Source organism: Phyllobates terribilis, unplaced genomic scaffold (assembly GCF_046119375.1).
Source record: "Phyllobates terribilis strain yellow unplaced genomic scaffold, ASM4611937v1 Scaffold_4__5_contigs__length_816908805, whole genome shotgun sequence".
Lineage (NCBI taxonomy): Eukaryota > Metazoa > Chordata > Amphibia > Anura > Dendrobatidae > Phyllobates > Phyllobates terribilis.
The window spans coordinates 71603564-71620854 of record NW_027362764.1 but is presented as its reverse complement, the minus strand read 5'-3'; the positions used below and the strand labels follow the sequence as shown (position 1 = coordinate 71620854).

General features: G+C 42.8%; 1 protein-coding gene across 3 annotated transcripts in view; it reads right to left on the bottom strand.

The window, feature by feature from the left end:
* The window catches only part of PLXDC2 (plexin domain containing 2), a 782113-nt gene that overhangs the window by 66097 nt on the left and 698725 nt on the right, over positions 1 to 17291 (bottom strand). For all 3 annotated transcript variants that reach the window (XM_073677477.1, XM_073677478.1, XM_073677479.1), the window contains one exon: positions 10574 to 10612. In XM_073677477.1, coding sequence (XP_073533578.1) covers positions 10574 to 10612 — 39 coding nt within the window. The remainder of the gene's footprint in view (positions 1 to 10573; positions 10613 to 17291) is intronic.

Genomic DNA, 17291 nt, shown 5'->3' with positions numbered 1-17291 from the left:
TAGCGCACACAGCAACAGCGGTGCCGTCTAACATGCAGCTGCAGCAGTAAGAAAATGGTGGCGACGGGGAAAATGGCTTGGTCTTATAGGGCAAGGACATGTGACATACACTGCCAATGACACATGCCCTTGCTTGTGTGAAAAAAAGCACTTCGCTCCGTGTGTGCGCTGCTGATAGGCTGAGAGACTGCACCTCCCCACTGCAAATGCGGGAAAGAGAAAAAAAAATGGAGATCTTCATTGTTCCTGCAGAGATCCATCCCCTGCCCCTCCCCCCACCCCGCTGTACACTCAAACTGCGTATTAACATTAATTTTCATCATTACTGAGAAAAAATCCAGTTATGATTTTGGTGCACGAACAGTTATCGAACATAACCTCGAACAGCCGAATTTTTCTCAAATTGTTCGTGTTCGCCAAACGGCTCGAACACCGCCCAAAACAGCTCGAATTTGAGATTGGCGAACAGTTCGAGTAGAACAACGTTCATCTCTAGTCACCATCAGTTTATATTCTGAGATTCTTTTTTCTCTTTTAGATTTGAAGTTACCTTTTAATACCAGTAATTTCATGTCTTTTATGCTGTGATCAGGGGAACAAAAATGCTTGGCTACAGGTAGATCTATTCTTTTTTCTTTTATTGTGTGGCGATGATGATTCATCCTTGTTCTAAGTTTTTGCCCAGTCTCCCCTACATAAAGACCCCCAGCTGGACATTTGGTACATATAATTAAGTACACTACATTAGATGTGATACAGCTGAACTTACCTGGGATCTTGTAGTCCTGATGTGAGTTGGGTATCTTTATCTTGTCTGTGGTCGTTATAAACGGACAGGTTTTACATTTTTTCTGGTTGCAAGGAAAGGTACCTGTAGCTGGTGGAGATGACAGGGAGCTTCTGACAATGATGCTTCTTATATTTGGGGGCTGCCTGAAACACAGAAGTGGGGGGTCTGGAAATATGGATTGTAATCGGGCATCTTTTTGTGCTAATGGTTGTAGTTTCCATGCAGCTCTTCTTAGCGCCTCCAGATTTGGATTGTAGGTGACTACTAGAGGCACCCGTTTTTTTCCTGTTTGGTTTTGTAATGTAGGAGATGATTCCTTGATATTCTGGTGGCTCTTGTAATCTGGTTCTCAATTGTTCTTGGATGGTAGCCCCGTTTCAAAAAGGTCTTTCTGAGGCCATCAAGGTGTTTGTCTCTATCCATCTGGTTGGAACATATCCGATTGTATCTGATGGCTTGGCTGTAAACAATAGAGTTTTTTATGTGTTTTGGATGGAAACTGTCCCATTTAAGGTATGTAGGACGGTCAATTGGTTTCCGGTACAAGGATGTCTCTATTTCATTGTTCTGTAGCTTGATGATGGTGTCCAAAAAGTTAGCCAAGCATTTTTGTTCCCCTGATCACAGCATAAAAGACATGAAATTACTGGTATTAAAAGGTAACTTCAGATCTCAAAGAGAAAGAAGAATCTCAGAATATAAACTGATGGTGACCTTTAACACTTTCAGAGCAGGAATGAATGTGATGTGTCGCATGGATTTATGTCATTCTACATCAACTAAGGAATGTGCTCCTCAGAATTGTGAGGCCATCACAACACTGGACCTAGTCACAGGACAATAAAACCTTCACACTCCTTATCTATTAACTGCTAAAATATTTATAGCCAGAACTGTTTATCTCTTCCATAATAACTCTGCTTTACATCACCTGTCTTACCTATTGCATTTTTTGTGTGTCTTATTGTGTATGAATATGCCTGATGAAGAGACCAAGGTAGTCTCGAAAGCTTGCAATTTGTTACCATCTTTTCAGTTAGCCATTAAAAGGTATCAACCACTGAGGACTCTCAAATCTAAATATTTTTCTAACTTTTTTTCTAACTTTATGTAAGGCAGATAGGGAAAGTTTTGAAAAGTTAACAAACCTTGTTGCTCGCAGACCTGTATGTAAATGGGTGTTTGTGTGCCAAAAAGGGAAGCCATATTGGACAGCATACTCTAAAGGGAAGCAAGGATTAAGTGGCAGATGGATTCTGGATCTCAGGCAAGGGGGCCTAGCAAGGACTGAAAGGATGATCATATCTCAGGCCAGGAGGTCTAAAGACAGGACTAAGCTGCAGGAAAGATTCCTTATCTCAAGTAAGCAGGTCTTAAGCAAATAATTATCTATACTAGATCAGAAGCTCTAGTGTCGCCAGGTCTGAGGGCCATCCAGGATAAAATGGCCAGGCTGGGACACGAGTTCTACCAGAGCTGAAGATTCAGTGGCACAGCAAGGGGTGTGTGGCCATCATCGAATGGACTCAGAGTAGTAGTGAGGAGTCATATCGAAGCACCTCTGCCAGTGAGGTCCTCACAAATCAACTGAGAGTTGAGATTAGCTGTGAGGGGCCGCAGCGACACAACTCAGCCTGTTCGGTTCTCATAGGAGAATGTGGGGGTTCCCATAATGGTTTGCTAGACTGGTGTAACATGTAATGGAAGTAATGTACCGCCACGTGTAACCATAACGTTCCTGCCTCTGGATTGTGCAGTAGAAGAATTCTTGAAGTGTTGTGCCTATCTGCTGTATACACTCCTCATCAAGTGGTTTAGCAAAGAAAAGTTAATTTTTGGATTCGGGTCTCTCACAGTCATCTCTATTCCACCTTGACATATTCCCAAGGTAACAATAGCACATATACACCGCCAGGATCCACATTTTCCTGTAGCGTGGCAGGGTGTGGATGATACGCACCTTGATTATGGCTGCCGCCACAACTCGTTACAGCAGAATACTGTAAGACCAGAGAGCCTGATTCCAGCATATTGTCTCTTGCTCAGCAGCTTGCTGTTTTTTAAGTACAATAAGTATTTTATCAGCAGGAGATTATCACAAGTGTCTTGTGCCAGGCAGTCCAACTAATCTGTGTAAGCCCGCCCCCACTACTGATTGGCAGCTTGCTGACAATGTACAATGTATACAGGAAGCTGCCAATCAGTGGTGTGGGCGGGGTTATACACAGCTTAGCAGTCATAGCTCTGTTACATCTAGAACAAAGAAGACAGGGATTTTATCAAAACCGCACAAAGTAAGTGACCCATCACTGGAATCAGGCTCTCTGCCCCTACATCATGCCGCTCTCAGATTCCATATCAAAAACCTGCTGACAAATCTTTTTTAAAGTCCTTAACCCTCATCTTTGACATCAGCGCCCCCCCCCCAGACAGTGCTACTATCACAATACTCCAGCGCTGACACCTACTATTTCTTCTGCTAACACAGTCCGCTGAGCCTAAGTCATATTGTGAGTCTTAGTAACTCACACAACACACCAAGCCATTATCTGATGAATGTCGTCCACATCGGACTGAAACGTCATATGCTGTTTCCCGGACTGTTCGAATTGTATTAATAAATATCACATGAAAAGTCACGCATCCTTTTGAGAGCCGAGTCCTACTCCCATTATCAGCCATGGATTAGAACCCTACTCCGGCACCTCAAATGTCTCATTACTGGAGTGCCGTAGAATACATGATTGTCCTATTAAAACATTTTTACTTTGTTCTCAGAGAAAGAGAAGACTTGATCTTTTTACAAAGCCTTTTTTTCTGACAAATTTCAAATGTTTAGGGACTTTAATTGGTTAGAGAAACTTTTCACATCGTCTATTCCTCGCACTATCCCTCAATGTCTAATATTTACTCACGTCTGTTGTCCCAGGATTTAAGTGTAGAAACCCTGCGTTATTAAATTCTCAGACCCAGACATCAAAACTTTTCTAACTCAAATGGTTTGACACAAGGTTTGTGACTTAAAGGGGTCATCTGTTGAGAACATCTGCTAGACGGAAGATAACTTATTGATCTGTGGGGGTCCAACTTCTGGGACCCAAAATGATCAACAGAACACGGAACTTTTATCCCCGTAAGGGCTCGTTCACACAAGTGTATGACACAGACAAGTGCTATCTAATATTTTATACAATGGGACATTGCACTTTTGCGATTATTTTCTCATGCTAAAATCGCAGCTTGGTGCGAGTAGCTATGGAATTTAGATCACACTCACCCATTCAAGTCTATGGGTGAGTGTGAAACCTTGGACTGCACTCGAATGCCATCTGAGTGCAATCCAACATCCGCGGACTTAGACAATGGAGAAGATGGAGAAATTAAGTTCTCCATCTTTTCCGCACCTGTGTTGCCATTCTCGCATGCAAGAGAATAGGATCACAGTAAGATGACACTCGGCTCAAACTCTGACAGAGTTTGATCCGAGTGTCATTAGCACAATCAGCACGATTCTCTCGCACGAGAGAACATTATCAGCCACGGATTGGATCCCTACTCCGGCAACTCAAATTACTCATTACTGGAGTACCTCAAAGGGAGGAGTCCAAAATATTGTAAGGTGCAGCAGTCCTCAAAAATGCAAGTCTAAATAATTAAAGGGGTTGTCAGGGACTTTAACATTCTATCCTTAGGATAAGTCATCAATGTCTAATAGGTCAGGGTGGGACACTGGCACTCCCGTCGATCAGTTGTTCCCGGTTTCAGCCGAAAATGCTTAGTTATGAAGCTGCACAGCTCCGTCGACTGTATAGTGGCCACGGCTGGGTACTGCACATCAATTCAAATCAATAGGGGGTGCATGTGCAGTACTTGGCCGTGGCCACTATTCTGTCGGTGGAGCTGTGCAGCTCCGTAACTGAGTATTTCTGGCCGCTGCTGACACCAGGAACAGCTCAACAGCGGGGTAAAGGGTGTCGCACCCTCATCGGTCAGACATTCCGACCTATCCTAATTATACGCCATCATTGTTAAAGTCCCGGAAACAACTTTAAGGACTATTAAAGGCGTTAAACGGATGTGTTCTATATTACCATTCCTTTGAGCTACAAGAGTCACAGAACATATTATCAAAGACATGACTTTCTGCTAAAATACCACTCGCCTACGCTTCATTCAATCTCTGATCTAGATTAATTATAAAAGCGGTTACATAATGCCGGAACACCGCTCGGAGTAATGCACTGCTGAATTATCTCCGTAGACTTCTCCATAGGCTCCTATTGATTAAATACCTGCTCCATAACTGGTCTTCCTGATGGCAGTTTTACAAAATCCAGCCTGGAAGGAATGAACCACTCGACATTCATCACAGTTAAAACTATTAAAGACGCCTGGAAGATCTCCCGACCTCTCCGACGTTGTGCCCCCAGCAACACAGAAACTTTATCTTATTAAAAATCTTCTGCTGCCATTAAAAGCATTGAATAATTGAAGTCTTCTTTACGAGATACGTCCCAGCGTTGAATTCATGTATTAAACCGCAAATGGGAAACCTGTTTATCGATTTACCCCCGTTCAGCTTTAAAGTCTGTATCAAATGTAAGAAATCTGCCCCGAGGAGGTGAATCCATCACGAGGTGGAGTCTCTGTACAGTAAATGTTCTCATACATCATGTCCGTTCACATGAAAGAAGCTCAGATCTTTGGTTATTCTATTGATTTTTCTCTTTGTTTTCAGACCTTGATCGGTTATGCTGAATAATTGAAAGCCGGGGCCACAAAAGGTTATTTGTATACTGTCATGAGCGAATCAAGATACCAAAGGTTTGATAAAGTTGCGAGCGTTTCCGGAGTTGTTTTCTACTCGGGGTCAGAAAAATAAAGTAGAACACTCACAGTGGGAAAAAATTCTTTGAATTGGAAAGTTGTGTAAAATTGTTTCCGACGTCCCTCAAATACTCCAAGAATCAAGACAAACAACCAGACGTCAGTAATAAAGCAAGTCCAGGATTAATTTACAGATACCCCCTTAAAGGAAAGCTATTATCAGAAAATGACTTATTATTTAAATCAGGTTTTTGGGTCACAAGAACTTCAAAAATGGCAATTTGTTTTATATAGTTTACAATCTTTATAAAAAAAAAAGTAGTAATCATTCAATTTTTACACTGGCTACTGGGGTTATTTTAGACTGTTACTTCCCGTCCTTTCAAGAACAGTTTTCAGCACGTTTATTGTCATCAGAGACATGATTACAATGACTGATAACATCTCTATATACAGTAGATAACACAGGATCCACCATTCACAATGGGTGATGTCACAGCTCACCTTCTCCTCCTCTTGTACAATGACTGATAACACCTCTATATACAGTAGATAACACAGGATCCACCATTCACAATAGGTGATGTCACAGCTCACCTCTTCCTCCTCCTGTACAATGACTGATAACACCTCTATATACAATAGATAACGCAGGATCCACCATTCAGAATAGGTGATGTCACAGCTCACGTCCTCCTCCACTTGTACAATGACTGATAACACCTCTATATACAGTAGATGACACAGAATCCACCTTTCACAATAGGTGATGTCACAACTCACCTCCTCCCCCTGTACAATGACTAATAACACCTCTATATACAGTAGATAACACAGGATCCACCATTCACAATATGTGATGTCACAGCTCACCTCCTCCTCCTCCTGTACAATGACTGATAACACCTCTATATACAGTAGATAACACAGGATCCACCATTCACAATAGGTGATGTCACAGCTCACCTCCTCCCCCTCCTGTACAATGACTGATAACACCTCTATATACAGTAGATAACACAGGATCCACCATTCACAATATGTGATGTCACAGCTCACCTCCTCCTCCTCCTGTACAATGACTGATAACACCTATATATACAGTAGATAACACAGGATCCACCATTCACAATAGGTGATATCACAGCTCACCTCCTCCTCCTCCTGTAAAATGACTGATAACACCTCTATATACAGTAGATAACACAAGATCCACCATTCACAATAGGTGATGTCACAGCTCACCTCCTCCCCCTCCTGTACAATGACTGATAACACCTCTATATACAGTTTAGTAACTTTATAAATGTATTGTATTACAGTAATTATGTTGTACTGATTCTGAGGTTTTCCTTTCTTAGATTACTTTAGTACATGTGGCAATAGCGGTCGGTTTGTATCCTATCTATCCTTTCTGACTTATCATTAATGCGCCATGTGATAATGTTATGTGTGGCTGATATATTATTATATGTTGTTCTGAGACCAATGCAATAGTTACCTCTTTTTGAATGTATTATTACTAGTGTTGAGCGAACATGCTCGACACTGCTCGGTACTCGCCCGAGCATCACGCTACTCGGGATGTTCGGCGAGCACCGAGTATTTCCGGGTTACTCGGGCGGGAGCTTGGGTCTCTGCCCTGCATGTTTGGCGCTCTTTACAGAGCCAATGAACATGCAGGGATTGCCAGCCAGTCACTGTAATGCCGCAGCCATGTTGTTTGTGGGCATTACAGTGATTGGCTGGCCGCACAGCATCACCTCCCAGACGATCCGCTCGTCATGATTGGTGTGTGTGGGTGTCTGTGCGTGTGTCTGCGAGTGTGTGCGATGTCTGCGGGTGTGTGCGGGTGTGCGCGGTGTCTGTGCGATGTCTGCGGTGTCTGTGCGATGTCTGCGAGTGTGTGCGGTGTCTGTGCGATGTCTGCGGGTGTGTGCGGTGTCTGTGCGATGTCTGCGAGTGTGTGCGGTGTCTGTGTGATGTGTGCGGGATGTGTGCGGGTGTGTGCGTGCAGGCAGACATAGGCCGATGTGACACTACTACTCCCATCGGCCTATGTCTGTCCCCGGTCCACTCGTGCCAGCAGGATCAGCTCGATGGGAGCAGTAGTTCCCATTAGCCTGATCCTGCTATATAAATTGCCCTACTGTGTCCCCAATAAATTTTAAATACATTTCATTGGTGGCCAGTGGTTACCTACAATAAATTAGTTCATACATTACCTGTCCCCGCCGATCGCCACCTAAAATAAAGTAAAAATAAAAAACTACACCTATACTCACCTAGACACCTAATTCCCCGAAGCCATCGATCTCCTGTAATAAAATATAAAATAATAAACCACAACCTTATCCTTACCCCTCCGTAGTAGTCCACGAGTGTCCCACGATGATCTCCAGTTTAGAGCAGCCACATAGAATGTGACCGCTCTGAACCGCTGCCGCCGCTAGAATGATGGAGCCGTAAAGCAGCCCCGTCATTGCATAAGCGGGTTCGCCGGAGTTCAGGCAGCGCTGCTCCGGTTAGCTCCTTTACGGCCCTGCTGTATCGTGAGAAATTCCCATGGTACAGCAGTGCCGTAAAGGAGGTCTCCGGAGCTGCGCTGCCTGAATGCACTCCGGTGACCTCAGTCAGTGGCTCCCGCTGCCGGGAGCGGACGTGTTCCCGGCAGCGTGAGCTTACAGCAGCCATGCACAGCTGTCACCATCTCCAGATGTGACAGCTGTGCATGGGAGATCATCGCAGGAACGTGGTCAGGTAACTATTTTTTTTTAGTAAACTAAGAATTAAATAAAATGGTGTGTTTTATTTCAAATAAATCATTTTTTTCTGGATGTAGTGTTTTTTCTTTTTAACACTTTGTAGGTTAGTAATGGGGGTGTCTTATAGACGCCCATCATTACTAACCTGGGCTTCATGGCAGCTGGCGCTGACATGAACCCCAACCCTATTACCCCCTGCCACCGCACCAGGGCAGCGTGGAAGAGCGAGGCTAAGAACCAGAGTTGGCGCATCCTATGGATGCGCCATTTCTGGGGCGGCTGACGGCTGGTGTTTCTAGCCTGGGAGGGGGCCAATATTCATGGCACCCTTCCTGGGCTATTAATATCAGCCCCCAGCGGTCTGCCTAGCCTTTGCTAGCTATTAAATAGGGGGTACCCCACGGCATTTTTTGGGGGGGTCCCCCATTTTAATAGCTAGTAAAGGCTAGGTATTCAGCTGGGGGCTGATATTAGTAGCCTAGGAAGCTCCGTGGGTATTACCCACTTCCCAGGCTTCAAACATCTGCCGCAGCCGTCTGCTTAACCTCCGCTAGAGACTAAAATTAAGGGGAACCCCACGCCAATTTTTTTTTAAATAAATCCTTTATTTTAACACTAAATGACAAGTACAGTAATCAACACTGTCACTGTACTTCATATATATGTGACTGACATGTTTCTATCTATCTAATCTATGTGTGAAGCTCTATTCTGTCTGTTATAAATTGTCGGGTACAGATGCTGAATTGCCGGCCCGCTTTTTTAAAGAGACGGTGCATGAAAACACTATTATTTTTTTAAATAAATCCTTTACACTAAATGACAAGTACAGTAATCAACACTGTCACTGTACTTCATATATATGTGACTGACATGTTTCTATCTATCTAATCTATGTGTGAAGCTCTATTCTGTCTGTTATAAATTGTCGGGTACAGATGCTGAATTGCCGGCCCGCTTTTTTAAAGAGACGGTGCATGAAAACACTATTATTTTTTTAAATAAATCCTTTACACTAAATGACAAGTACAGTAAGCAACACTGTCACTGTACTTCATATATATGTGACTGACATGTTTCTATCTATCTAATCTATGTGTGAAGCTCTATTCTTTCTGTTGTAAATTGTCGGGTACCGGTGTATGCCGCTGATGAATTGCCGGCTTTTCGCGTAATACATTCTACATTATTCTTAGTTGTTTTACTTCATGTAGAATTAACCTACAAGGAAAGAAAGGGTTTATTTTCATTCCGATATTTGTGTCCCATTGACTTGCATTGGTTTCCTGTATCGGAATCGGCGATATCCGATACTTTTTGGGTATCGGTCCGATCCAATCCGATACGATATTTCCTGATATCGGAAGGTATCGCTCAACACTATCCTTAACATATTTCACAGGAAAGCACTTTCACTTTCGTTTTTGAACGTTTTATTGTGAGCCTGTAAAAGTGGCTTAATACCTCTGACCACGTTGTTGACAGCAGTGACCTGGGGGTCAGAAATGCTTCCTGGGGCGATCCCCATGCTGTCCCCATGTCATTTGAGCACTGTCACTATCGTTTTGGGCACTTGTTAGGCTTTTAAAAGACTGCCGGGGGAGCCACCGCAAAAATGCTCGAGTCTCCCATAGACTAACATTGGGCTCGTTGCTCGGGTCGAGCACCCGAGTATCACGGCGAGCTCGGCCCGAGCTTCGAGCACCCGAGCATTGTAGTGCTCGCTCAACACTAATTATTACTTATTTATTTACTTGATGCAAAGTGGTGCTGACTAATATATGACACTATTTCACATGGACTAAGTAGACACACTCATATATAATTTTATATTTAGGTTATTACACCCCCAGAATTACCACAATCTTGGTTGAGGATTTTTCTTGTTATATGTTTTTCTGTCTATTTCTGCATTTTAATATAATAAATAATACAATTATTTTACAAATTATAACGTTGCATGTGTGTCACATTTATAGGTTTTTCTTTCTTAGATTCCTGTTAAATATCAGCATAGAATTCTGGAAGATTTCAGCTCTGAAGCTTGTAGACCTGTGAATACATACCTGGCTGTAAATCAGGATTAGTATAAGATAAGTGATGAAATATATTTACAAAGTTATTGTAGAATCACCTAATTAATAAACTGTTTATGAGTTAGTGTTTTATAAACTTATAAACTTGCTCTTACCTCCATTGTCCTTGAGATGCAGTGCAATTTTTGTGTCATCTAAAGAAAAGAAAAATCACAGTTTTACCAACAGCATTCGAAAGAGAATTTAAAGCTGACAACCATTTTGGTTTTACTTCCTAGAGTTGTTTCAGCAAAAATGGCTAATAAAATTGAATAGAAAAAGTCAGTGGCCCGCACTTACTAAGTCTGGCATATCTCCCACCAGTATAAGTAAGGGCAGGTGCATTCGACCATCTTTCTCTACGTCTCAGAATAACGGCCCGATTATACTGATTAGAGTTTGATCAGAGAGGTATTAGTTATTCTCGGACATTTAGAGAAAAAAATGAAAGTTTCACCACATTCTCCATGCAGTCAGTTCATGAAGATCAGGCTGCACTCTGATGTCATCTGAGTGTGGTCTGATATTTTCTACAAACCCATAGACTTGCATTGCCAATTTGGATGTGTAAAACTTGGCACATGTAAAACTGTCCAATGGTCAGAAAATTAAATATATTATCAGCTAAGTGCATATTTTCCCCATTTTCACCAATTGTTTTTTAACACTTTACACAAAAAAAACTGATTCAAATACTGTACACGTAGATATGAGGGATTCCTGTTTTCCTGTCTCAATGTAGCACATGTCCAGAAGCAGCAGCATTGACAACATTATACAGGGGTATTGAGCAGTGTAGCTGTAAATCCAGCACTGGGGTGAGATATAACACTTACTAGAAAAAGTAGAAACAGCAGCATCTGATTATATGTAACTCACTCAGCTCCTCCCTACTTCTCCTCCTCCCCTCACCATGGATTTCAATAGACAACTGTAATGTGATCCCTCAGTGAGCTGACAGTCCACCTTTTTTAATTAGGACTAATTTTAGTTATTTTTCAAAGTGAATAATACATTTTGGAGGTGAGGGGGAGAGGAAGAAGTGGTTTATAAGTGGAGAAAAAAGCATATTTCTCTTGTAAAACATATTGCAAAGTTTCTTGTACGCGCCTGTATTATTGATTGGTGCAAAGTTTGTTGAAAAAACTGTGAATGTTTAAGGCTAGAGCTACATGTGACTTTGCTTTTCTACAGCCAAATCGCACCTATTTGTTAGTGGTGTGACACTTTGCCACGCATACATTTCTTGTCTTGTATAATTCCTGAGGCTTGATGTTATGTGACAAAGGTCGCAATGTAGAATTGGTCTATGGATAAAATGGATTAAATAGTTGGACAGTCTATATTTACAGTGGGTATGGAAAGTATTCAGACCCCTTTAAATTTTTCACTCTTTGTTTCATTGCAGCCATTTGGTAAATTTTAAAAAGTTCATTTTTTTTTCACATTAATGTACACTCTGCACCCCATTTTGACTGAAAAAAAAACAGAAATGTAGAAATTTTTGCAAATTTATTAAAAAAGAAAAACTGAAATATCACATGGTCATAAGTATTCAGACCCTTTGCTCAGTATTGAGTAGAAGCCCCCTTTTGAGCTAGTACAGCCATAAGTCTTCGTGGGAATGATGCAACAAGTTTTTCACACCTGGATTTGGGGATCCTCTGCCATTCTTCCTTGCAGATCCTCTCCAGTTCCGTCAGGTTGGATGGTGAACGTTGGTGGACAGCCATTTTCAGGTCTCTCCAGAGATGCTCAATTGGGTTTAGGTCAGGGCTCTGGCTGGGCCAGTCAAGAATGGCCACAGAGTTGTTCAGAAGCCACTCCTTTGTTATTTTAGCTGTGTGCTTAGGGTCATTGTCTTGTTGGAAGGTGAACCTTCGGTCAAGTCTGAGGTCCAGAGCACTCTGGAAGACGTTTTCATCAAGGATATCTCTGTACTTGGCCGCATTCATGTTTCCTTCAATTGCAACCATTCGTCCTGTCCCTGCAGCTGAAAAACACCCCCATAGCATGATGCTGCCACCACCATGTTTCACTGTTAGGATTGTATTGGGCAGGTGATGAGCAGTGCCTGGTTTTCTCCACACATACCACTTAGAATTATTACCAAAAAGTTCTATCTTTGTCTCATCAGACCAGAGAATCTTATTTCTCATAGCCTGGGAATCCTTCATGTGTTTTTGAGCAAACTCTATGTGGGCTTTCATATGTCTTGCACTGAGGACAGGCTTCTGTCAGGCCACTCTGCCAAAAAGGCCCGACTGGTGGAGCCTGCAGTGATAGTTGACTTTGTGGAACTTTCTCCCATCTCCCTACTGCATCTCTGGAGCTCAGCCACAATGATCTTGGGGTTCCTCTTTACCTCTCTTACCAAGGCTCTTCTCCCACGATTGCTCAGTTAGGCTGGATGGCCCGGTCTAGGAAGACTTCTGGTGGTCCCAAACTTCTTCCATTTAAGGATTATTGAGGCCACTGTGCTCTTAGGAACCTTGAGTAATAAAGAAATTCTTTTGTAACCTTGGCCAGATCTGTGCCTTGCCACAATTTTGTCTATGAACTCCTAGGGCAGTTCCTTTGAGCTCATGATTCTCATTTGGTCTGACATGCACTGTGAGCTGTGAGGTCTTATATAGACAAGTGTGTGCCTTTCCAAATCAAGTCCTATCAGTTTAATTAAACACAGCAGGTCTCCAGTGAAGGAGTAGAACCATCTCAAGGAGGATCACAAGGAAATGGACAGCATGTGACTTAAATATGAGTGTCTGAGCAAAGGGTCTGAATATTTATGACCATGTGACAGTTCAGAAAAATAAATACATTTGGTGAGTCCCAAGAATAATAAAATCCTCAATTTATTAGAAAATAATTAAAAGATCATACAGGTTGGGGATACATCTCAACGCGTTTCTGGCAAAAGCCCTTATTCACTGAGATACAGATTCCTTATGATACATGGTATAAAAACAAATGGTGACTAGAGATGAGCGGTGTTCGACTTGAACTGTTCGCCAATCTCAAATTCGAGCTGTTTTGGGCGGTGTTCGAGTTGTTCGACGAACCCGAACGATTTGCAAAAAATTCGGCTGTTCGAGGTTATGTTCGATAACTGTTTGTGCACCAAAAGCGTGTCCTGCATGTCTGGCGCTATTTAGAGCACCAATCATGCAGGGATTGTCTGCCACTCACTGTAATGCCACAGCCATGGTGGTTGTGGCATTACAGTGATTGCCCAAATCGATGGGAACAGTGCCAACAGTGAAACATGAAAAGCCGGCAATTCAGCAGCGGCATACACCTGTACCCGACAATTTAGAACCGAAAGAATAGAGCTTCACACATAGATTAGATAGATATAAACATGTCAGCCACATATATACGAAGTACAGTGAAAGTGCTGCTTACTGTACTTGTCATTTAGCGTAAAGGATTTATCAAAAAAAATAATAGTGTTTTCATGCACCATCTCTTTAAAAAAGCCGGCCGGCAATTCAGCAGCGGTACCCGACAATTTAGAATAGAAGGAATAGAGAATCACACATAGATTAGATAGATAGAAACATGTCAGTCACATATATAAGAAGTGCAGTGACAGTGTTGATTACTGTACTTGTCATTTAGTGTAAAGGATTTATTTAAAAAAATAATAGTGTTTTCATGCACTGTCTCTTTAAAAAAGCCGGCCGGCAATTCAGCAGCGGTACCCGACAATTTATAACAGACAGAATAGAGCATCATACATAGATTAGATAGATAGAAACATGTCAGCCACATATATACGAAGTACAGTGACAGTGTTGCTTACTGTACTTGTCATTTAGCGTAAAGGATTTATCAAAAAAAATAATAGTGTTTTCATGCACCGTCTCTTTAAAAAAGCCGGCCGGCAATTCAGCATCTGTACCCGACAATTTATAACAGACAGAATAGAGCTTCACACATAGATTAGATAGATAGAAACATGTCAGTCACATATATATGAAGTACAGTGATAGTGTTGGTTACTGTACTTGTCATTTAGTATTAAAATAAAGGATTTATTATTAAAAAAATTGGCGTGGGGTTCCCCTTAATTTTAGGCTCTAGCGGAGGTTAAGCAGACGGCTGGGGCAGATGTTTGAAGCCTGGGAAGGGGGTAATACCCACGGAGCTTCCCAGGCTACTAATATCAGCCCCCAGCTGAATACATAGCCTTTACTAGCTATTAAAATGGGGGACCCCCCAAAAGAAATGACGTGGGGTCCCCCCTAATTTAATAGCTAGCAAAGGCTAGGCAGACAGCTGGGGGCTGATATTAATAGCCCAGGAAGGGAGCCATGAATATTGGCCCCCTCCCAGGCTAGAAACATCAGCCGTCAGCCGCCCCAGAAATGGCGCATTCATAGGATGCGCCAATTCTGGCACTTAGCCTCGCTCTTCCACGCTGCCCTGGTGCGGTGGCAGGGGGTAATAGGGCTGGGGTTGATGTCAGCTTATAATGCCAGCTGACATCAAGCCCAGGTTAGTAATGGAGAGGCGTCTATAAGACACCCCCATTACTAACCCCATAGTCAAAGTTAAAAAAAACACAAACACCCAGAATAAAGTCCTTTAATTGAAATAAAGACACAATCCTTTATTGTTCTAAATTAAACCATACTTACCGTCACGCCCATTCCAGCTGAAGCCAACGATCTCCTGCAATAAAAGAAAAATAATAAAGCAACCTCATCCTTACCTTTCCATGGTTCCCACAACAGCTTCAGCTCTGCTACATCGAGATGACAGGCTGGACCGCAGCAGAACGCTGCCATCCAGCCTCTCATCCCGCAGACACTGAGAAGCGCAGGCTTGCTTGCGCTGCTCAGCGTCTCTCTGTGACGACATCCAGATGAGCCGAGGTCATGTCCAATGAACTCGGCTCACCTCATGCACGTCACTGACAGCGTGGGAAAATTCTCACGCTGAAGTGCTGAGTGCAGGAGAATTCTCCCACGCTGTCAGTGATGTGCATGAGGTGAGCTCATGTCCAATGAACTCAGCTCACCTCCTGCACGTCACTGACAGCGTGGGAAAATTCTCCTGCAATCAGCGCTTCAGCGTGAGAATTTTCCCACGCTGTCAGTAGCGTGCATGAGGTGAGCCGATTTCATTGGACATGAACTCGGCTCATCTGGATGTCGTCACAGAGAGACGCTGAGCAGCGCAAGCAAGCCTGCGCTTCTCAGTGTCTGCGGGATGACAGGCTGGATGGCAGCGTTCTGCTGCGGTCCAGCCTGTCATCTCGATGTAGCAGAGCTGAAGCTGTCGTGGGAACCATGGAAAGGTAAGGATGAGGTTGCTTTATTATTTTTCTTTTATTGCAGGAGATCGTTGGCTTCAGCTGGAATGGGCGTGATGGTAAGTATGGTTTAATTTAGAACAATAAAGGATTGTGTCTTTATTTCAATTAAAGGACTTTATTCTGGGTGTTTGTGTTTTTTTTAACTTTGACTATGGGGTTAGTAATGGGGGTGTCTTATAGACGCCTCTCCATTACTAACCTGGGCTTGATGTCAGCTGGCATTATAAGCTGACATCAACCCCAACCCTAATACCCCCTGCCACCGCACCAGGGCAGCGTGGAAGAGCGAGGCTAAGTGCCAGAATTGGCGCATCCTATGAATGCGCCATTTCTGGGGCGGCTGACGGCTGGTGTTTCTAGCCTGGGAGGGGGCCAATATTCATGGCTCCCTTCCTGGGCTATTAATATCAGCCCCCAGCTGTCTGCCTAGCCTTTGCTAGCTATTAAATTAGGGGGGACCCCACGTCATTTTTTTTGGGGGGTCCCCCATTTTAATAGCTAGTAAAGGCTATGTATTCAGCTGGGGGCTGATATTAGTAGCCTGGGAAGCTCCGTGGGTATTACCCCCTTCCCAGGCTTCAAACATCTGCCCCAGCCGTCTGCTTAACCTCCGCTAGAGCCTAAAAATTAAGGGGAACCCCACGCCAATTTTTTTAATAATAAATCCTTTATTTTAATACTAAATGACAAGTACAGTAACCAACACTATCACTGTACTTCATATATATGTGACTGACATGTTTCTATCTATCTAATCTATGTGTGATGCTCTATCTTTCTGTTCTAAATTGTCGGGTACCGCTGCTGAATTGCCGGCCGGCTTTTTTAAAGAGACAGTGCATGAAAACACTATTATTTTTTTAAATAAATCCTTTGCACTAAATGACAAGTACAGTAAGCAACACTATCACTGTACTTATTATATATGTGACTGACATGTTTCTATCTATCTAATCTATGTGTGAAGCTCTATTCTTTCTGTTCTAAATTGTCGGGTACAGATGCTGAATTGCCGGCTGGCTTTTTTAAAGAGACGGTGCATGAAAACACTAATATTTTTTTTAATAAATCCTTTACACTAAATGACAAGTGCAGTAACCAACACTGTCACTGTTCTTCTTATATGTGTGACTGACATGTTTCTATCTATCTAATCTATGTGTGATGCTCTATTCCTTCTTGTCTAAATTGTCGGGTACCGGTGTATGCCGCTGCTGAATTTGCCGGCCGGCTTTTTTAAAGAGAGTGTCTTCTGAGCAGTTTGTCAGCTTTTGGACACCTTTGCAGGTGTTTTCTATGTGTTTCTATGTGTTTTTGTTTGCCTGCCATTGGTTTTAACGGTGTTCGACGGTGTTCTAAGGTGTTCGACGAACAGTTCGACGAACAGTTCCTCGAACATCCCGGTGTTCGACGAACCGAACCGAACCCGAACACTACGGGGGTGGCTCAACACTAATGGTGACCAACCGTTGATCAATAAACACATATGTTAGCAATCAATCACATTGGAG